Source organism: Urocampus carinirostris, chromosome 16 (genome assembly GCF_059441175.1).
Source record: "Urocampus carinirostris isolate Australia breed hairy pipefish chromosome 16, RoL_Ucar_1.0, whole genome shotgun sequence".
Taxonomy (NCBI): domain Eukaryota; kingdom Metazoa; phylum Chordata; class Actinopteri; order Syngnathiformes; family Syngnathidae; genus Urocampus; species Urocampus carinirostris.
Window position 1 is genome coordinate 36,073,324 of NC_142364.1, and position 22,791 is coordinate 36,096,114.

At 40.8% G+C, this 22,791-nt stretch overlaps 1 protein-coding gene across 2 annotated transcripts in view; it reads left to right on the forward strand.

Annotated features, from left to right (window-relative positions):
* LOC148351212 (solute carrier family 12 member 2-like) overlaps window positions 1-15,682 on the forward strand; it is a 138,375-nt gene extending 122,693 nt beyond the window's left edge. For both annotated transcript variants that reach the window (XM_088319940.1, XM_088319939.1), the window contains 3 exons: window positions 8,542-8,677; window positions 10,755-10,822; window positions 14,220-15,682. In XM_088319940.1, coding sequence (XP_088176066.1) covers window positions 8,542-8,677; window positions 10,755-10,822; window positions 14,220-14,355 — 340 coding nt within the window. In that variant the 3' untranslated portion in view covers window positions 14,356-15,682. The remainder of the gene's footprint in view (window positions 1-8,541; window positions 8,678-10,754; window positions 10,823-14,219) is intronic.
* Window positions 15,683-22,791: the final 7,109 nt, after the last annotated feature.

A 22,791-nucleotide genomic window follows, 5' to 3' on the forward strand; every position in this document is an offset into this window, starting at 1 on the left:
ATAGACCTTACCAGGAAGGCTGACGAGTGTGATTCCCTTGTAGTTGAAACCATAAGTGAGTGAAAAATTTACTCAAGTGAAAGTGCTCTTACTTCAGAATAATATTACTCAAGTAGACGTAAAAGTAGTCATCCAAATACTTGAGTAAAAAAAATACTCACGTACTGAGTAACTGTTGCGACGTCGTCTTTATTGATTTTTTTTAAAACAACCGATCAGATCATCAAATTATGAAAGTCTGTAAATTTAAGTGCTTTTATAAACAATAAAATAAAAATAACATAAATCTAATGAATAAATGAAGCACATGTAGCACCAAGTAGCACATTTAAAGCCCTAATACTTTATGCAAGCAGAATAACAAGCTGGCTCGTGAACTCCAACAAAGGAGACATTGAATTTTGTATCTGGTGTTTGCTACCCTTTATAAGGGAAACGTGCTTTTGATGCGAGGATAAGGGTGCTCCTCCTTTTATGTGTTTTCATAGTCTGAATTGCCAAGCGACAATTTCCATCTGTTCCATCCGTAAACCAAATTTTTCCCGCTGAAGTTAATATGGTCATCTGACGAAGCTGCTAAACGTGGTAGAGCCTGGCGGAGTTTTACATCAAAATAGCGGAGATAGACAGACTTACGTGGAGGACATTTATTAAGTAACCAAGTCACGACCTCATGGTTGCCGAATGTAGCGGAGTAAAACTACCGTTTTTTTCTTAACAAATCTACCCAAGTAAACGAAAAAGTACAGGGATTTAAAAATACTCCTAGAAGTACAAAATTTCCAAAAACTTACTCAAGTTAATGTAACAGAGTAGATGTACTCCGTTACTACCCGCCTCTGGTTGGAACACACTCTCCTGTCCTCCCACCCCAGTCTGCCAGTCCAGGGGTACTGTCCCTGATGTCCTTGCGATTTTGCAGAAGCTTGTCAAGCATAACACGGCCACAACAACCAGAGCCTTAATGAACTCTGGGCGGATCTCTTCAACCCCTGGGACCTTGCCACAGAGGAGCTTTTTGACCACCACAATGACTTCAACTTCAGAGATATGTGAACCCACCTCAGAGTCCCATGGCTCTGCTTCCTCGGAGGAAAAAGTGTCACTGGGATTAAGGAGGTTTTTGAAGTATTCTGCCCACCGATTCACTACGTCCCAGTTCAAGGTCAGCAGCGCCCCATCTTCACAATACAGTGTTGATTCAAAACATGTGGTTCAAAACATGTTGCCGCAGGTCCGTTGAAACGACTCCAAAGTTGATCATCGAACTGTGGCGTCCTGGTGCCAAGTGCACATATGGACACCATTAAGTCTGAACATGGTGTTCGTTATGGACAAACTATGACAGGCACACAAGTCTAATAACCATACACCACTCGGGTTTAGGTCAGAAGGGTCGTTCTTCCCAATCACGCCCCTCCAGGTCTAACTGTCATTGCCAACGTGAGCATTGAAGTCCCCCAGTTTTACGAGGGAGTCCCCAGGGGGGCATGCTTTAAAGCACACCCTCCAAGGAATCCAAGAAGGTTGGGTACTCTGAACTGCTATTTGGTGCATAATCACAACTAACAGTCAGGACCCATCCCTCCACCCAAAGGCAGAGGGAAGCTACCGTCTTGTGTACCGGAGTGAACCCCATTGTTTAGGCGCTGAGCCCTGCCGCAACTAATGCGCCTCTCACCACGGACAAGACAAGAGTGGAAAAGAGTCCAAACCCTCTTGAGAAGACTGGTACCAGAGCTCAAGCTGTGTGTGAAGGTGATTCCCGACTTTATCTCGTCGGAACCTTTCAACCTCTCACACCAACTCGGGCTCCTTAACTGCCAGCGAGGTAAAATTCTATGTCCCAAAAGCCCGTTTCTGTATCCGGGATTGGCGCGCCAAGGACGCCTCCTTTGGCTGCTACCCAGCTCTGTAAACACTTGACCCCTTTTGCCCCTTACACAGGTGGTGAGACCATGGGAAGAGGGACCCACGTCATCCCTTCAGGCTGTGCCCAGCCGGATCCCGGAACAAAAGTCCTTTTTTTTAAGATTTTGTTTCATAGACTTGAATTAAAAAATAATACAAATAAAGTTAACTTAGTTTAGTTCTAGACATGGGAATTTTGCTGCCATACAAAATTCTTTCATATTTCAACTCATGGTCTTCCCGACAGTTACATGGGCACGAGGCACCCTGGAATAGTTCCCAGGGTTCAAAAGCAATCCCAAATTCTTAAACATGCAAAATGTGAGAAAATAATCAATTGTTATTGCATGAAATATAAACATATTAAATGGGTGTATTCCACTTTTTTCTGAGAATGCAGTTTGAGGACGGCATGCCTTGTCTTGGTCATCCTGAGCTGTGACATCATGTTGGAATTAATAAAGATATGAATCCACTGCTGACCAAAGAAATCAGGCAAAGGCAAATCTGGAGTTTTTAAAAGACCGTTGTACAGCGGGGGAAAAATGGTCCGTCCCACGTAGGCCAAACCTTTTTCTCCCCCACTTCCGGGTTGGCGGTCTCATTTATTCGGGAAGTTACGCTTGCGCCATGGCAGCGCATACGTATTAACATACAATGGAGTTACACATGAGCTTTTCTATGTGTGTGTATTTTAATGATTACTTGTATATTCAAAATAGAAAGATAAAAAACAGAAGTAGAAAAAAACAGGTTAAAACAAGTTAATTTCATCAGGATTATTTGTAACATAGGTGACTGAGAAATAACTAAATCTAATTTACTTTACATTTCCCCCTGTTGTGAATTTTGAAGAACATCAGTGAAAATAATACCAGAGGTTTCAAGTTAACACATCATTAAGAAATACAACAGGTTAGCAATGTCACGATGAAGTGAAAACCCTTTTTTTTAAAGATAAAGGAAAACATTTGTTTTTCCTTTTTCTTAGTAAGCGATGGTTAACAACAGGTCACTAATCTCTTTGTTGAGCTTCAACTATGTCTATTGTGGCATTAATGAAGGAGTTCAATCTGTAGTCAATAGTTTCTACGCGCAGGGCAACTTTGGCGACTCGTTCGTTAGGGAACAGGGCATGAGTCAGTCTGTCTCCTGTAGTCCAGTATTTCTGGTCCCAAAGCGACGTTTGATCCTGAAATTGGATCATGTGGTTGAAACTCAACAAATCGTTTTCCACGAGTAGGGGCCATTACTGGGTGTCTAGAAAGGATGTAGGTGTGGTCAGAAATAGTTACTGGAGTGCAGACAGTAGTGGTATTCATTGGTAAACGGGTGTAAGCTCTCCAACCGCACAGCCAATAAACTCCACTAAGAGCCGTTAGATTAGTCTTATCATCTTTATTAACGGTTGTGTTGCAATGTGTGATGTCTATGGCACTAATTTTGTAGTGACCCTTTTATTTGACACAAACTGAAAAACACGAAGTGTTGTTATCTGTCCAGTAGGGCTGGTATGGTCAATTGCTGAAAGTTTCTAATGGTGGGCCTCTGTCCTGGGTTTATTTTGAGTCTCTTTGATTGCTCCTAAAGCTTAGTTATGTTTCAGTGGGGTGGCATACAAGTAAGCTTGTCCTGCATTGTGAGGCATTATGGAACATACATAACATCCTGATACATTATAACGTGAGGCAGTCACATTTGCATAACGCCACCATAAGTTTGCGGCTAGTGGATGTGTATGGTCGTCACCATGGTTATGGCCGGTCCAAAAATAACCAAAATTCGCGTCATTACTTTCGTCATCATGATACTTTACTACGGGGATAATACGGCGTTCCTTTACTGTTAAATCGATATTACCTCCCATGACCTGAGGTTTGGCTTTTGGTGTTCGGACGCACACTTGAAAACCAAATTTGGGTCTGCTCCCGATATGTCTGGACAGAGGGCAATAGTTAAACAACCTTCTTGTGTTGGTATAACTATCAGGTTGAGGTGTGTTTGGGAAAACTTTCCTATATTCTTGGGCTGTTTCAGTCAATTGCCAGGCCTTATGTGCATTTTTGTTAGTGGGCCAGTATGTGAAAAGAAAAGCCATATCCCATGGTTCATGATATGCTTTGGTCTTGTCCTGTAATGAGGCTTCAGTCTGCACACCTGCATACCATTCATAGTTTTTGTAGTCGCTACGTTTGCGTATGTGGTCATATTGTGAAAAGTCAGTACCTACACCTGCCAGGTAAGCTTCGCACATGGGGCAATGAGTTTGTAATTCTGACAGGGGTATTGTTAACTTAACTTGCTCACGTGACTGCGGAACACAGTAAGTATAGGGATATGCCGGACCTCCAGACCAGGTGTATGTCCCTTCTATTGGCTGGATGATGGGACATGTCTTTCGTTGGCTTTCTGGGCCCTAGATTTTGGGGCGGATGTTGCTTGGCGTTGATTGGGCTGGCACGAGGAGCAGGGCGAGGATAAGGCCGTACTCCAGGATGGTGAAAAAAATGTGTCTCTTTCAACGATTTTTACGGCTGTTGGGGTGGTGAGCAGGACTGTGTACGGCCCATCCCAGCGTGACTGGTCCAGCTCTTTCTTTTCACCACCTTTATGAGCACCAGGTCACCAGGGGTCACTATCTCTTGAAACAAAGGAATAGAACCAGAATGCAGATCATTTGCATACACTTCTTTCTCTCTAAATAGTTTACATAGCCAATCTGTCATTGGATCTGCTTGTTTTTCTTCCTCTGAGACTGACTGGCCTTCCCACATCGGAAGGTGGAAAGGTCTGCCATGCACTGCCTCAAATGGTGTGATTCCTGTGTTTGTTGGTGTAATTCTCATGTATGTCTTAAATAGGCTCAGACATTCTGGCCATGGCTTGCCTGTTCCATTGTCTTTTTAAGCCTTACTTATCTGTATCATTTGTTCTCTCAACTAGTCCTGCACTTTGTGGATGATAGGAACAGTGGTGTCTGAGTGTTATGCCCAAATGGGCGGCCATGTTGTCAATAATATCATTGACAAAACGGCTGCCATTGTCACTCCAGAGCACTCTTGGAATGCCGTGCTCTGGAATGATGTGTTTACAAATGGCTTTAGCAACTTAGAGTGCATTATGTTTTGATGGTACAATTTCTACCCACTTTGAGAATGAATCTACAAGCACGAGACAGTATTTATATGAACCACTTTTAGACAGTTCAATGTAGTCCATGTGCACAACCTCAAAAGGGTAAGTCCCAGCTGGGGTCTTCCCTCGTTTTGGCCTAATGTTTCCTTGGATGTTATGTTGGCAACAAACCAAACAAGATCTACAAAAAAAATTAAAATAGGTTTGTAATCCTAATGGTATTGTAAATGCTTGTTGTACCAAGGACAACATCCCCCCTGTTGAGACATGAGATTTCCCATGACTCAATATTGCCACAGCTTGGTACGGGCTGCGGGGAGTGACGGGTTTGTTGTCTTTTTGAAAAAGTCCTTCAGGAGTTCTTGTGACTCGCAATTCTGTCCATTGTTGTTTTTCTCTGTCCGGTGCATTGTCTTGCATGTTGATTAAAATTTGTGTTGGAAATGAGACAAACTTTCTTGATTCATTTGGGTGAAGGTGTCTGATTGTCGAAGTGCAGCTTTCTTCGCAGCTGCATCAGCTTTTGAATTTCCAAGTGAAACTGGGTTTTTGTTTGATGTATGAGCTTTGCATTTGCGCACTGCTTATTTAGAGGGCAGTAGTACTTCTTTCAAGAGTTCTATTAGTAGTTTTGCATGCTGGACTGGTTTGCCGGACGAGGTCTTCATTCCTCGTCGTGCGCACATAGCAGCAAAGGTGTGGATGGTTGAAAAGGCATACTGTTTGTATAGATTGTGACAGGTTTACCTTTGAACAGTTTACAGGCTTCTGTTACGGCTATTATCTCTGCAGCTTGAGCTGAGTAGTTGCTGGGCAGTGGTTCAGACTTAATTGTTGTTGTTTGGCTGACCACTGCATAGCCTGGGTTTTTCTATCCAAATTGGTCTTTGCCTGACGATCCATCCACGAAAATGGTGTCCCCTTCGTTGAGTGGTGAGTCTTCTTCTGTTGGTAAGATGGGTTGCTGGGTTGAGGGTGTCATTTGATGGTTAGGTGTGGTTGGGATAATAAGACAGCCGTCATTGCTATGTGTCTTGATGGGGACAAGAATGACATCTTTGTTTGTGTGAGTAGTATGTCCACCAAATGGCTGACTAGCAGGGTCAGTGGGTGGGACAATACTACTTCTGCTGAGGCCCGTATAGCCATTGCTGCTGCACAAACTGATTGGACACAGTGTGGCAAGGCTTGAGCCACTGTGTCCAACCTCTTGGATTCGTATGCTGCTGGGCGGAGCTGTCTGCCATATTGTTGCAACAACACAGATGTCATGAATCCATTTTTGCAGTCTACTGTTTGAATAAAGGGTTTCTCATAATTTGGGAAACCGATGGCTTCTGATTATTAGTTATTTTCTGTTTTGTTTGGACGAAGGCTTTTTTGGCTTTCTCTGTCCTTATTAGAGAGGCATTCAGTGGTAGGTCTTATGTGTAGATTAGATCTAGAAGTGATTTCAGCATAATCTATGATCCATTGTCTGCAGAAGTTCATCAGGCCCAAAAATGCCATCATTTGTCTTTTTGTGCGTGGTTTTGGGGCTTGGAGGACAGCCATTTTTCTGTCAGCTGTAAATTTTCTCCCTTCAGCTGAAACCAGATGTCCCAAGAAAACTATTTTGAACCCACTGAAGTTTCTTCGGTGAAACTTTGTTTCCAGTTCTTGCTAGGTGTTTGCATAGTTCAATTGATTCTGAAGCATTTTCTTCTTTTGTGGACTCTTTATGTTGGTGTTGACTAATGCAATTATTAATCTCTTGTGAGAAAATAGTTTGACTTTCTGCATACCCCTAAGGTAGTCTCGTGTAGGTGTATTTTTTGTTGTTGAATGTGAAACCAAACGAATGTCTGGCTGAGGGATGCAGTGGTATTGAGAAAATGTAAAGCTGAGATCAATCACTGTGAAGAATGTGTGTGTGATTTTTAATTCATTCATGAGTGTGTGTGTGGGTCTCAAACACATGCCGCTCTTTGTTTTACTGCTAAAATTAACTGCTCTGAGATCGTGTACCATTCTCTATGATTCTGAATCTGCTTTTCTTACTGGAAAAATTGGTGTGTTGCAAATGGCAGTTGGTGCTTCCTGCCGTTATCATGTTTTGAATGACTGGTCGTATGCCTTCTTTGGCGGCAGGTTTCAAAGCATATTGTCTAATCTGTGGGCGGTGATTTCCTTTTGGCTCAATGGTGACCTAAGGTGCTGTGGTCATCAGCCCTACGTCTGTCTTTGAAGTTGACCACAATATTTCTGGAGTGTCTGGAAAGTCACTAGATTGATAGTAGCATTCTAGAGATTTATCTTGTAATCATCTGCTCAAATTGACTTGAGGAGTAAAAATTGTGGTCCATCTGAGTGGTTTGTAGAAACTTGGTCCTAAATCAGGAATGTCACATGCAAATGAGCCGTCCTCTTGTGGTTGCCATGGTTCATGTCTGGTGATGAAAATTTGGAGAACTATTCTTCTCAGCTGGAACCACTTCATGTCACGTGGCTCTGCCAGCGATATGTGGAGTAATTCTCCTGGAAAGTCTTGCCTTTTCAGTGGCTCAATGTCTCTTAGAAGTGGAACGGTAGCAAACATCCATCTGGACTTCTTGCTCCAATAGACAACCTTTTTGGTTGAAGTTCATTTCAGCGTCTCAGGAAGTCTGACTTTGGTGGCTCTCTGGCATATTTGATTGTGCAATGCAAGGGGTACATTGTTTGGGGTTTCCACAATGTGTTTTTGAAGAGTTGTAGAGGAAGTGATTTCAGGTCTGTTGTGATTGTAACATAGGTGACTGAGAAATACACAAATAACTAAATCTAATTTACTTTACACATCATCAGATGAACAACAGCACCCTAGGAACCGAGTCGCCATAATGTTTTACCTGTTAGTCGAAAAGGTTTTGAGTGTTTTAAGCAAACTTTTGGTAATTTTTTTGGGAAAATGCCTCGACTTTGTGTCGACGCTGGATGCATTAATCGTACAACAAAGGGCAAGCAGCCAAAAAGAGGCTAAAAAAACTCATGAAGAGTTGCCACTGGGGGGCTAACTGGGACCGATCAACAAAAAACGTGCAGTTTACAGCTAGGCTCACCAGAAACCAACATTGAAAACTGCCAACAGCTATGGAGATAGACGCAAAGCATGCCAAATATAAACAACCATGAAACACGGCAAAACTGGCTCGCTGAACTGAAAGCATGGGGAGTTGTTAACTTTGTATACACAAAATAAATATAAAGACAACAACAGAAAATCCCTGAATAAATGTATATTGTCCAATCACAGGAGAGGAAAAAAAAGCATCTCCAATGGAGCTCCAGATTAGTGAGGAGCTGACTTCCGTTCACTTAAAAGAGCTGACTCATAAGAGCCATTCATTCGCGATTGACACATCACCAATGTAGAGTATTTTTTTTTCCTGCAAATAAATTAGTTTTCCAGAGTGTTATCATTTTTTTACCCCCTTTCATATATTGATGTTTAAAGCATAACTGTACTTTGTTTAGCGTTTCTGCCTTTGAGGAGCTGATTGAGCCGTATCGTTTGAAAGAAGACGATATGGAACAGGAAGCAGCTGAACGTTTGAAAAACATCGAACCATGGAGGATCACAGACAACGAGCTGGAGCTTTATCGTGCCAAGGTCTGAAGCTAATATTGTTGATTTTTCTTTGATTTGATCTAATTGACCAGTTCATAGAAAATGTAACTTACGATGGCAGAAAATTGGTGGCTGCGTGGAGAGTGATGTCATGCTCATCCTCTGGTTGTTGTTTGTTGTATTCGTTAGTGTATGACATCATTTGTTTGAAAGGTAAGGTATTTTGAAACATTTCGCACTAGAAAATAACAAAAAATATAAAACAAGCATTAGCAGTAGTGTGGAGTTTAGCATTTTGCAATATATATATATTAATAATAATAATAATATATTTTTTTAATAGAAAAATGAGAATGTTTCATCAGATACTTAATTGCTGTAAGCACTACCTAAGAAAACATGTGTCCCAGCTCTGCAGTTACACTTGCATTATTAGTTTTTGTGCACGCACCAATGCCACCAAGCGAAAATGATGAGAAGAAAAAGGTGATTTCCTCACCAGACTAGCAAGAATTGTATTTTTTCGGGAGGAGATATCCTTCAAATGCCCGTGTTTAATTCCAACTGGCTTTGTAATCAGCCATCAATTCTGCTAGTTTTTTAATCCATGCAAAAATTGTCCAAAATGTTGTCAAGTATCCCTTTGCTAATTTCTCTAATCAATGCCCCTTGGGTTGGGCATTATCCTTCGTCCCTGTCACAAGCTACCATCCCAGCCTGCCTCAAGACCTCAATCATCATCATCACAAAGGAGCCATCAATGGTAAACCTCAATGATTACGGGCCTAATGCACTTCGACCAGTGGTCATGAAGTGCTTTGAGAAAGGTTGGGGTTCCAGCACATTAAAGGTTCCCAATCCCCCACACTGGACCCTCATCAGTTTGCCTACAACGCCGGGCCATTTGGAGAAACAAAGAAGCTTTGTCAGGATGCTCATCCTGGACTTAAGCTCTGCATTCAATCCAATCCTCCCGGCTATCCTGGTGGAGAAACTCCCACCTGGGGCTCTCCCAGCTGTGTCTTAATATTCGACTTTGTCTCCAACCACCTGCAGGCCCTGAAACTCTGCCGCCACGTCTCTTCCACCGTGATGATAAGCAATGGATCCCCGGTTATGTGTGCGGAACCCTCTACTGTATACCCTGTATACCACTGACTCTTCACTAACCCATCCTATGCATGCGATTGTGAAGCGCCGACGACACTACCTTGAAGCGGCATACCGAAGAGAGGTGGAGACGCTGATGACTCGATGTTTGGAAAATTAAACAATTACTATTACTAGTGGAGAGACATCTGGGATGCGGCGTCACAGTGTGTGGTATGCAGGGTGCATGGCAGTGGACAGAAAAAACATAGAGCAGCAAACGATTTCCTGGATCATGTTGATTGCTTTCTATGCCCAGTCTGGAGGACATTGCCGGGTTGCCACAGTAGGGCCATCAACATTATAAAAGACTCTCCTCACCCAGGCCACCACCTATTTGACTTATTGCCCTCTGATATGAGCTACAGGTCCCTTAAAACAAGGACTAACAAGCTCAGTGACAGGTTCTTCCCTAGTTCCATGACCACCCTTAACAAGTGTGCAAAACTGTGTAAAAATATATCTTGCTATTGTCTTTTGTGCTTTTGCATTCCTGTCCAACATCTTAGTTTTTTGCATGCGCATCAGGAATGTTCTCAACATAGGCTGCAATGAAGACACAAGCCAAAAATGGCAGTCTTTGAATAACAAAATCCATATTCTGTACATCTTCAATGAGTCTCCTTACTTCACTCATTTTCAGGAAACTGGCAGAATTCATTTTCATTAACCAAGTAATTAATGGTATTGTAAATCATAATGGCGGGCATAAATTCATCCTATTTTTGAAATAATTTAGAACTAATTTGAAATTATACAATTCTTTCAGGAAGATTGCTCACCAATTGAACCAAATGAATCTTAAACAGGCTATTGTTTTGAATTGTGCACAATTGCTAATGCTCTTTTTCTTCATTTTTATGAACAAAGAATCTCACTCTTTATATTTCAGGAACCTATAATATTCATGTAACCTTTGTTCCACTTCCTAAAACGTTTAATGACATTGAAAATGTGTTTTCATTTTCAGACCAATCGTCAGATTAGACTCAATGAGCTTCTGAAGGAACACTCCAACACAGCCAACTTAATTGTCATGTAAGCCGTTTTTTCATCGCTTTGCTTGAGTGCTTTTGCTTGTATGGTTGGTTAAAGGTGAGTGGATTTCAACAGAATTTGTCAAAGGTGGACAGCAAAATTGGTCCTTCTAATAAATATAACATGGTTTTCCCTTTGCAAAAGTTGTAATGGTTTGCAAAATCACCTGTACCATCTAAACCAAGGGTGTGCAAACGTTTTAAGATTTTTAAGAGGGGCCAGGCCATTAAGAATTATTTTTACTAGAATTTAAGTACTTTGAAGAAAATTGGTATTTGAACTATTTTTGCTATTTCGCCCACTTAGAAATCATGGCGGGGTCTTAAATTGTTATCATAGGTGTATGTCCACTCTGAGAGAGAAGACCTAAAAAGAAAAATCCAGAAATCACAATGCATGATTTTTTTAACGATTTATTTCTGTGATATAGCTGCAAATACGTATTTGAACACCTTTGTGGACATGTTACTACTTGGTAAAGTAGCCTTTTGTTTGCTATTACGGAGATTAAACGTTTCCTGTAGTCTTTAGTAGGTTTGCACACGCTGTAGGAGGGAATTATAGAGTTTGAACTCCTGCCAAAGATTTTTGATTGGGTTCAGTTCTGGAGACTGGCTGGGCCATGCTGGAACCTTCATATGCTTCTCGCGGAGCCACTCCTTGGTTTTCCTGGCTGTGTGCTTCGGGACGTTGTCGTGTTTGAAGACCAAGCCACAACCCATCTTCAATGCTCTGACTGAGGGAAGGAGGTGCTTCCCCAAAATCTCAAAATACACGGCCCCAGTCATCCTCTCTTTATTGCCGTGCACTAGTCCTGTCCCAAGTGCAGAAAATACACCCCCAAAGCATGATGCTACCACCCTTATGCTTCAGAGTAGGGATTGTACTCTTCATTCTTCTTCCTCAAAACAGGCTTAGTGGAATTATGACCAAAACGTTCTATCTCTGTCTCATCCGACCACAAAACGTTCTCCCATGACTCCTCTGTATTATCCAAATGGTCATATGCAAACTTAAGACGGGCCTTGACATGTTCTGGTTTAAGCAGGGGAACCTTTCGTGCCATGCATGATTTCAAACCGAGGCGTCTTAGTGTATTCCCTACAGTAATCTTGGAAACGGTGGTCTCAGCTCTTATCATGTCAGTCATGTTTAGCTTTTTCCATTTTCCGATAATTGCTCAGCAACAGTGAACCCTTTTTCAGCCAGCTGCTTGGCAATCGCTCCTTAGCCCTTTCCAGCCTTGTGGAGGTGTACAATTTTGTCTCTACTGTCTCTGGACAGCTCTTTGGTCTTCACCATGTTACAAGTAAAAGTCTCACTGATTGTATTGGGTGGACGGGAGTCAGCATGAAACATGAAGTGCAGGTGGACTTTTAATGGGTGGACTAACAGGTCTTTCAGGGTCAGAATCCTAGATTATACACACGTGTTCAAATACTTATTTCTAGCTGTATCACACAAATGAATTGTTAAAAATCATGCATTGTGATTTCTGGATTTTTCTTTTTAGTCTGTCTCTTTCACAGTGGACATGCACCTACGATGAAAATTTCAGACCCCTCTATGATTTCTAAGTGGGAGAAATACCATATTAGCAGGGTGTTCAAATAGTTATTTTCTTCACTGTTTCTGCCAGGCAAGCCTGTAGGTGAGAGGCTAACGCGTCTGTTGCACAGTTTTGAAGTCACAGGTTCAAATCCAGCTATTAGCCATCCTGCACGGAATTTGCATGTTCTCCCCGTGTTTGCATGGGTTTCCTCCCGGCACTCGCTACATCGCAGATTTTCACTTTTCGCGGGTGGTTTTGGTCCCCATTAACCGGGTCTAAAAAATAATAATAATAAAATGAAATTATTTTATTTTATTTTTCTTCGCGGATTTTCACTTTTCGCGGGTGGTTTTGGTCCCCATTAGCCGCGATAACCGAGGGATTACTGTACTATCCTTTCAATGGGCAGAAACCTGTAGTTCACCAGTTTTGCAGCTGGGAATGGATGGCATACTTCAAACAACGTTCAATGTGGTTTAAGTGTGCCATGTTATACGGAAATGTGGGCATTACAAGAAAAGTGAATAACATTACAAGTGAAAGCGCTTTTTGAACATTACATTTCTACTATTTCCGTTTGGCAGGCCTCATTCATAAGCCTAACCGGTAGGCTGTAGTTTACCCATGCCTGCTGTAAACAAAACAACATCTGCTTCCTACAAGTGTTTTACTTAGACTCACAACTCAAGCAGGGTATCCAAACTATGGCAGTTAGTCCACTGTTGCATTTTATCCAGCCGACACCCTCTGTAAAAATATAAATAATAATAACACAAGGCCTGAAAACCCAGTTGAGGTGCAGATGAAAGACATAAGTGCAATACCCCACTTATCCCAAAGTTGCATATGCTAGCCCAATAAACAAAAGAAAAAATGCCGAGGGAAAATAGAGAACAAACAAGAAAAAGCAATACAAAAAGTAAGAAGCTAGGAAAAAAGAAACAAGAGAAGAAAAACTAAAACAAAAAGGGAAATGGAAAACAACAGAAATAAAGATAAAAAGTACTTAAAAGCTGGGGAAACAAGATACAAAAAAGGAAAAAAGAGGGCTAGGGTTAAACTGAATTTAGGGTCCTAAAATGAGGTCGGGCCTAGGGTTACTGCTAGGGTCAATTGTAGGCTTAGGAATTCGGTTTAAGCTCCATATTAGGGTTCTAAACGGAATGTAGGTTTTCAAAATAAGTTTAGATTTAGGGTTACAGTTTGAAACAGGGCTAGGGTTACAGCTAGGGTTGGATGCAGGGCTAGGAGCTAGGGTTTGGGCTTCAAGTTAGGGTTTAAACCAATTGTAGGGTTCTGAAATAAGGTTGGGGTAATGGTTTGAAACTTAACCTTAATTTCTTCTTTTAATGGCACTGGAGAAACAAGAAAATTAGCTTTAAAAGTTTTTAAAGATTTCTTGAATTTGGCCATGAAAAAGGTTTACCACCCTTGAATTAAGTAAATCCTATAGGGTGGCACTGCGACTGGTTATCACGTCTCCCTAATAGTTCGAAGGTCCCGTGTTCAACTATTACTACTAGCCTACCTTTGCGGGGTTTGCTTGTTCTCCCTAAAAGGGTTTCCTCCGGGCACTTTGCTTTCTTTCCACTTTCCAAAAACATGCGTGGCAAGTCTATTTATAATTCGAAATACGTAGGTATGAGTGAGCTTGTGAACGGTTCAATGTCTCTGTATGCCTTGTAATTGACAGGCAACCAGTTCGTGGCTCAAGCAACTCACAGTGAGGATAGATGGATGGATGGAAAAACAATGTTTTATAAAGAAAATTGTTCTTAACCAGGGTTTACTTTGTGCAATGCATCATCTTAAAACCTCATTCGCATGTTTGTTTGTTTTCATCAGGAGCTTGCCGTTGGCAAGGAAAGGTGCAGTCTCCAGTGCTTTGTATATGGCCTGGCTGGAAGTGCTGTCCAATGATCTTCCACCCATCCTTCTAGTGCGAGGCAACCACCAGAGTGTCCTAACGTTCTATTCTTAAAAGGCAACAAAAGTAACAATAATTCACTTCTCACATTAATCGACAAAACTGCAAGCTTTGTTTGCACATTTCAGTTAAACAGAGTACAGTGAATACCATTTCAGAAAGGGCCTTGTGAGGGGAAATAGTTTCAGTAGGGTGAATGAAGGGTGGGTTTTTTTTTTAACTAAACCTACTCTTTTTTTATTATTGTTACTAAAATGTCAGCATTTTTAATGTATCTCTAATTTGATTCACACATGAAAATGTCAGTATCTGAAAACGGTTTGATTACTGTACCAAAAAAGAAGCATTAGTGCACCATCTTCTAACGTGTCAGGGAATGGTCACACTTGTAATAACTTTTAATGGACAGTTTTAATGTTTGCAAAGCCTCAATAAATAAGTAGCTTGCTTCTTTCCTCCAATATTTAGAGAGAAGCACATAGAATGCTTTGCAACACTTTTAAAAGCCTTATTGATGTGCCTTCCAGTTGAATCACACATTAATCTCTTGCTAGATTACAAAGCTTATTATTATATTGAATAATAGATCTATTGATTGTCAAATATGATTTATTCTTAGCAAAGTGAATAGCATGAATAAGTTTCCCTTTAATGGTATGGAGATTTGTAAGAGTTCTACCGTTTTGTTCTGTTTTTTTTTTCCTTCCTTTTACTTTTGAGTCTTCCTTTTGTTGAACATGTCAACTTTCCTAAAAAACAGCACATTTTGTTTTATTTATTTCATGATTATTTGTGGTTGTTCAAAAGCGACAGAACATCACATGAAGTATCAGCCTGTGGTAGCTCATGTAGCACACAAAGTAAATGGTTTCATCCATCGGTTTGTTTATTGTGTATATTTTCCCCTTACTACCAACTAGTTAGTCCTCTTTGCCTTAATACCAGAACTAACGGTTAAAATGAATAAGCCATACTGAATAGGTTATGTCTTGTTTTTTGCAAAAAACACAACTACTGTCTCTGTGTTCACGCGTATGTATGTAACGACCGTTCTCTCTTATTCAACACTGATAACACCTAATTTTGCTCAGCTCTGCCATTAGCTAGGAGGTTCTGTGATAAGTCATACATACATATTACAACATATAATAAACACATCACAATAAGCTGTAGATGTATTCAAATACTCAAGCTCCTTAACCTCTTTGTTTGTTGTTGTTTTTTTGCTATAATTAATTGAAGTCTCATCCATTGTGACTTTTTTTCCAACTTAGATGGATAGCAGTACTAATTTAACATTAAGAATGGGCGTAATCTGCAAAAGGTATACTTCTATGCATTTCAGTGTATGACACTTGTGTAATAAAAGTACAAGCCTCTATTTAAAAGGCTCTGCTTTTTTTTTTTTTTTTTTTTTTTACATCTTTTTATGTTTTCCGTTGAACAAATTATCATGTCAATTGGCCGATTTGCTCCTTATACAGTAATCCCTTGTCACGCAGCCAGAACACTAGGCCAGACCTGCCTCACCCCTATTGCCTCCATTCCTGATGCCGCCTCAGTCCTTTCCCGGGCCCGATAACAATCCACGGACACAATAGTTCGCTCTCTTACGACTATTCTCTGCGTCAGATAAGTGATGAAATAGTCTTCTGTATAACGAGCCGCTGAAATACCAGCTGTCACCATGCATCGCAGTTTGTTTTGGTGGACACATGTGCGCCTGCCCTGCTGTTTGACTGACCGCATACATCAGCCTATCACAGTCACACACAAAGTCGGCCAGTTGAAAAATAAGACCGGGAGGTGCAGTTATAGTGAGTCTCTAGTGTCAGGAAGCAGATAATTTCTATCTATCACAATGTAATGGAAGGCTAAACTGAGAAAAGTAGGTTGACGTTTTCTGTTACTGTGTATTACGCGGATGCTAAACCCTCACAATGACCAAGCAAAAACTTGATTCGTAAAACGGAGCCTTTCAAAACTGATAGGAGGCTGAATTTACTGTTTACTGAAATGGCTGGCAAAACTATGTGCTAATGTGGCTGTATTTAAAGAATATAATTTTAAACCGCACTACGAGACAAAACATCGGGATAAGATGAAACAACTGAACACGGCAGAAGAAGTGGGAAAAGTTGAAGAGGTCAAGAATATGAAGACCCAGCAGATGTTTTTCACCAAACTAAAACCCAAAGTCTAAGCAAAAATTTGATTTATATTTCCATTGTTTTCACATTTTGAATTTGTATAGTTTTGACAGGAGATATTTTTACCGAGAGCAAAGTATTTTAAATGATTTAATGTTTGTTTGTTTATTCTGAAATAATTTTCCCGTCTGTTTTGAATCCATATTTATGTTAAAAGCACACCTTTTTGGGGAAAAGCACAAATTTTATTTATATTTCCTTTTTTCCCATATTTTGAATTTGTAGATTTTGACCGGTGATATTTTTATAGAGAGCAAGGTTTAAGTTATTTAATGTTTGAGTTTGTTAATGCTAGAATAATATTCCTGTCCGTTTTAAATTCATATTTATGTTGGTTTTTTGTTGTCGTTTTTTTAAAGTCATGGTTTATTGTATTTACCGTAAATTCCGGACTATAATCCGCTACTTTTTTTCCCAAATGTTCAGCCCTGCGGCTTATTCAGTGAAGCGGCTTATTTAAGTAATTTTTCTAACGAGTCCACCAGTGGCACTCGAGTACAAAAGGTAGAATTTAGACCGGTGGAATTGTGCGCTGAGGTAAACTGCATCCTCTTGGACTATGATCGAATTGTCCGTATGACAGAGGATAGAGATTCGTTTCAAATGTGAGGAAGACGCCCTTGAAGACGTCAAGAATGAGGAGCAAAATGAGGACGGCTTACCTTGAATTTCATAATTGCGGCATTGCTTTTTTTAACAGCTACGCTTCGATCCCTGCGAGCGTGTTAGGAGTAGCGTGGTGGTACCTTTCACAGGCCCGGTTTGGGATGAAAGTTATATTATTATTATTAAAGCTTTGAAATATCTCTCTGTGTACCATCTGTCTTTGTGAATATGTGTAACCATGTATAATATGTATTTGCAACAGTATATTTTTGTCATGTATTTATTTGTATTTATTTTGGACACTTATTCTGATAAGTCTTGCACTGACCAATTAAAAAGAAGGGGCGTAACAGACGCGGGGGATTCTGGGAAGTAGGGACCAGTAAAGGTGAGTGTTTGTGGACACGGCAGACAAAGGTGGATATATATTTTTCCCACCCTTTGGAAATATACACTTTTTTTTCCTTGGATTACTTTCTACTGGTACAGGTCTGCATTAAATGATAAACACCGGTATCATTCTCCGTTCGATACGCCAACTGTGGGTTGCAGACCGTGTCGGATGGGAACGGTGCATTTGCAATGCTCGCAGCAAGGTTTTAGGGCTAGGACCTTAGCTTGGCCTTTTGGCTGAGAGTAAGCGTCCTGGCTCCTAGGCTTTGTAGCGTATTATGAAGTGGCCGATAAAGGGTAATGGATAATGAATAACGAAGATAGAACAATAACCCTTAAAAACCCCAAACCCCTCTGTCTCAGCCTCTTCACCGAAAACAGGTGTCCCAGCTTAGAGCTGTAAGGCATTATGACTGATAATGAGTAAATGACAGAGAAATAAAAAGTTATACAGGTTCTCCCCATTTAAATTGATAAATTGAAGAGGACTACTTTTCTTAATGTGGGTGCATGCGGCTAATATACCGGTGCGGCTTGTATGTGTAATAAATCGATTTTCCTCCCGAAATGTGGGGGGTGCGGCTTATAGTCCGGAATTTACGGTAGTTAATATTTATCCTGTTGGGCCCGGGACCAAAGGTGTGGTTTGAGTTTTAGCCCTCTGAGCAGTTGCGTTTGACACCCCTGCATTAATACAAGACACCCAGTGCCGATCAAAAATCTGGGAGCCTAAACCTTAGTTTTAAACCTAAACTCTTGCCCAAACCTATTAGCGGCACCATTAAATTGGTTTCAAACTTTAATTTGCTGCCCAAACCCTAGCTCCTGATCCTAAACCTATACCTAACCCTTGCTGTAACCCTAGCCTTAACTCTGTTTCAAACTGTAAACCTAGCTCTAACTTTTTTCGAACCCTTCAAAATAATAACTTTAACATAGAGCTCAAACCCTAGCTCTTAACCCTAAGCCTGAAGTTAACTCTTGCTGCAACCCTAGCCCCAATCCTATTTTGGAACCAAAAGTTATGTTTAAGCTCCTTACCCTTGCCCAAACATGGGCCATATACGGCCGGTTGGGCTTTTTAATCCAGCCCGCCAAACATCTCAGAGTTATATCAAAGTATAAAATTAATAATATCATTACTGGTAAACCTTGTTCATTTACTTTCCCCTGTAATGCCCACATTTCCCCAAGAGATGGCGCTCTTAAGCAGTTTCCCCCTCTTTTCTTCCTGGTTAAGCTGTTCCCAGAAGCACTATCCTTCTCGGTTCCCACGGTAAAGCTTTCCCCCTTCAAAAAACAAACATAAGTTTATCAAAGAAGAAAAGTCGACAGTGAGTCTCAAATGTTTGATACAGAATAGACAACAAAATATTTTTTCAAAGAAGTTTAATCAAAGGCCCTTCGTGACTCCCAATGGAACCGGAATGAAAGCGGGATAGTTTGGGAAATTTACGGACACTCAGCAAAAATATTTATTCTAAACTATTTTTTAAGGCCTTGTGGACACGGCAGACAAAGGTGGATATAAAGGAGTACAATATTAGCTGTCACTCTGCTACGAAGCATGCCAATTACACCAGCAAGCTGTCGGCGCAAAAACAGGCAGCTACGGCTGAGACAATTTACTGACCCAGCAAAACTTTTCACCGACAAACTGTGTTTCAGCTTTTTTGCTGGCATTCAAACTAGAAAACGCTGGCAAGCCTTTCTCTGAAGGTGAATTTTAAAAGACTGCATGGTGGAGACTGCATGTGTTCGGTGCCCAAAATGTCGAGGCAAGTTTTAAAATATCAGTTTGTCGCGTAGGACTCTGACTCGCCGTGTGGAACTAATTGATGAACATATAGCTAGCCAACTAAACAAAAAGGCAGAGTTGTTTCAGTTATGTTCATTTGCACTGGATGAAAGTAATGATATCAAATACACAGCGTAGATCCTAATTATTATCCGACGAATAAATGACAGTTTTGAGCTAACAGGAGATTTTGACCATGGAGTCCCTGAAGGGAACAATGCGGAGGGAGGATTTGTATGACCAGGTGTCTGTTGCCATCAAGAAACATAAACTACCTTGGTGCTTACCTACCTACCTACCTGCTTACCTACGTACCTTAAACTTGCCAATGTCACGACGAATGGATCACTAAATTTCTATCTATCCTTGTCATATCCCTCGAGAGGGGTGACCGACAGCAGGACAAACACATACACAAAAACAGAGAAAAGGCAAAAGTAGCAAAAAATGCCCAAACACCCAAACAAGCACCTTGGCACCCAAGTTGGTGATTGTTTTGTCCCTCTAGATCAGTGGTCGGGAACCTATGGCTCGCAAGCCAGATGTGGCTCTTTTGATGCTAACATCTGACTCGCAAATCTAGCTCGCAGTTATGGGTTTGAAAAAAAATTATCGTTTGTTTAAATCCATCCATCGATTTTCTACTGCTCATGTCCTGTGCAGAGTTGCAGTAGCATGGTCTATGATTTTAATTGGAGGATAATACCTTTGGCAAAAATATTTCTCACACACCTGTCGTCCTCTTACTTTCCTAAAACAACTCTGCACCACCTCATCTGTTCTTCCTCTCACTCTCTTAATAAAGACTTCCATACAGCTTACCCGACACAGACAACAAACTGATACCTCTCGAATTGCTACATTCATACTTATCACCTTTACCCTTATACAGTGGCACCATACATGCACTACACCAATCAACATGAACCGCACCACTTAAAAAGCATACATTCAACAAGCATACTAACCAGTCAATCATAGCCGTGCCACCTTTCTTCAAGCAGTCAGCAGGACAACCATCCAACCCTGGCGCCCTACCTTCTTCATTTCTTTCACTGCCTTTTGCACTTCCCATGTTCCAACAGCCTCCACATTTTAATAACCCAGCACGGGCATTCTCCTCAAACCACCCATCGCCTTGACTGTCACGTCCCTCCCATTCTCCACATTCAGCAACACCTCAAAATACTCTGCCCATCTCGTCCTGACTGCACTACCATTAATCAGCAATCTACTGTCCCCATCTTTCACTTTCTCTTCCTTTCCAGACTTTCTCTTTCTTACTTTTTTCATTTATTTCCAGAACACTTTTCTTCTTTCCTCAGAGTTCAATCCTATCTTTCGACACCATTCATCATTTGCTTTCCTTTTCGCGGCTTCCACTACCACTTATACCAACCTTTTCTTCACTTTACACCTTTCATACGCATCACCATTCTTATCTTGCAGCCACTCCTCAAATGCACATGTCTTCTCTGTCACAGCCTCTGAGACCTCATCATTTAAACTTTCACCTCCCTTCCTAATACCTCAACCAACTTTTCTTATTCCACGCACTTTTTTCGTACTCCTCAACACTGCCTCTTTAAACCACTTTCGTACTCTTCAACACTGCCTCTTTAAACCACTCTTTCCACACTCTCCTCTTCTGCTAATCCGTTCATAATCTTCCCCTATCCTCTCTTTAAACTCTCTCTCCTTTTCTGCCTTATACAACTCTGACATTTCCACCTCTACCCTCACTCTTCCTGTAACTAGCCCTCCACGATACATATATTCTCAGTTTTCCTTCCACATAAAAATGATCAGACATACCACTTATTTCACCTCTGTAAACATACACATCGAACAATCTACCTAGCATCCCTTTCCTAACCACTACATAATCAATCAGTGCTCTGTCCTCCATCTCACCACCATCCACTCTCACAAAGGTATACTTATTCACGTCCCTCTTTTTAAACAATGTATTTGCAACCACCAACTAATTTTCCACACATAATCAACTTCTCAATTTCTTTCCCACTCTCATTTCTTCCTCGTACTCTATATCTGTTATCCACTCAGCTACAAGCACCCCTAGTGCATCATGTTAATCTGTTAATAAACAACGGGGTAGACTGCTGGAAGTGTGAATTTCCCTATGGGGATGAATAAAGTATCTATCTCTCTATCTATCACATTTTCAACCTTTCCATCACCCACTCTAGCATTCAGGTCACCTAGTATTACCACTTTCCAACCCTCTTTCGCAATTGCCACACATTCGGACAAAACCTTCTAGAATTCCTTTCTCGGAACTTCTTTCTGAACCAGGTCCATATTCACTTATAAACATCCATACTTCTACACGTCTGGGTTAGTAAAGGTTAATTCAAAGTTGGTATTCAATGAAACCCAGGAATTGTTCTTGATGCGGGAAGGAATGCTTATCATAAAATCACAACACATGTACTACAGTCAAGTCCAAAAAATAAAAATAAAAAAGTCAGTCAAAGTAACAAAGCAAGAATCACTCCATTGAGACCACACTTTCACACAACTGATAAAGGCATAATTTCCTAAAATTAGATCTAAACCAACTTACAATTCTCAAATTATTATTTAAAAGGAAAATGTTGCCAACTAGTTCTTTTGTCAATATCTTTTGTTTGTAAATGTATCAAATAAGTAAACAAAATGGCCAGGTCATGCTGTTTCAGTCACTGATTTGCTTGTCTAGAGAGATAGATATATAGATACTTTACTCATTCCCATAGGGAAATTCACACTTCCAGTATCCTTGTGTTGAAAATAAAATAATATAGTAAAAGGAATATAATACATAAATACCCAATGTAACGTGTTGACAGAGTATTTAAACCGTGCTACATAAAATACACACTGTAATAAAAACACGGTAATATGCAAATGTGGGGTTTAATGTGGGCTTTTACTCCCCTGGGTGGAGTTAAAGAGCCTCATGGCATGAGGAAAAAATGATCTCTTCAGTCTGTCCGTAGAACAAGACTGTGACAGCAGTCTGTCACTGAAGGTGCTCTTCCGTTTAGAGATGATGCTGGGTATTGGATGTGATGAATTGTCCATGATTGACCGCAGCTTTTTCAGTGCCCGTCTCTCAGCTACAGTTGTCGGGCTGTCCAGCTCTGTGCCCGTCCTGCAACTCCACATTTGAACCACCCTCCAATATTAATGAGGCAAAACAAAAGATGTGTAAAGGGCCAAATTGAATCCAATGTTTACTGGTTTTAACAAGTTGAACAGTTTTTAGGAAAACCTTTCACTTTACGAATGCATCACTGTTAGAAATGGTTTTCCACCATGCATAAAGTGGACATGTTTCTATTGTATTATTTGACCATTGTGCAGCCCTTTGAGACTTCCGGTGTTTAAGGGCTATACAAATAAAAATGACTTGACTTGGCCCATAGACTTGGGAAGGTCTGTCAGTCAAGTCAAATTTGTGCAATCCTTAATCACAAA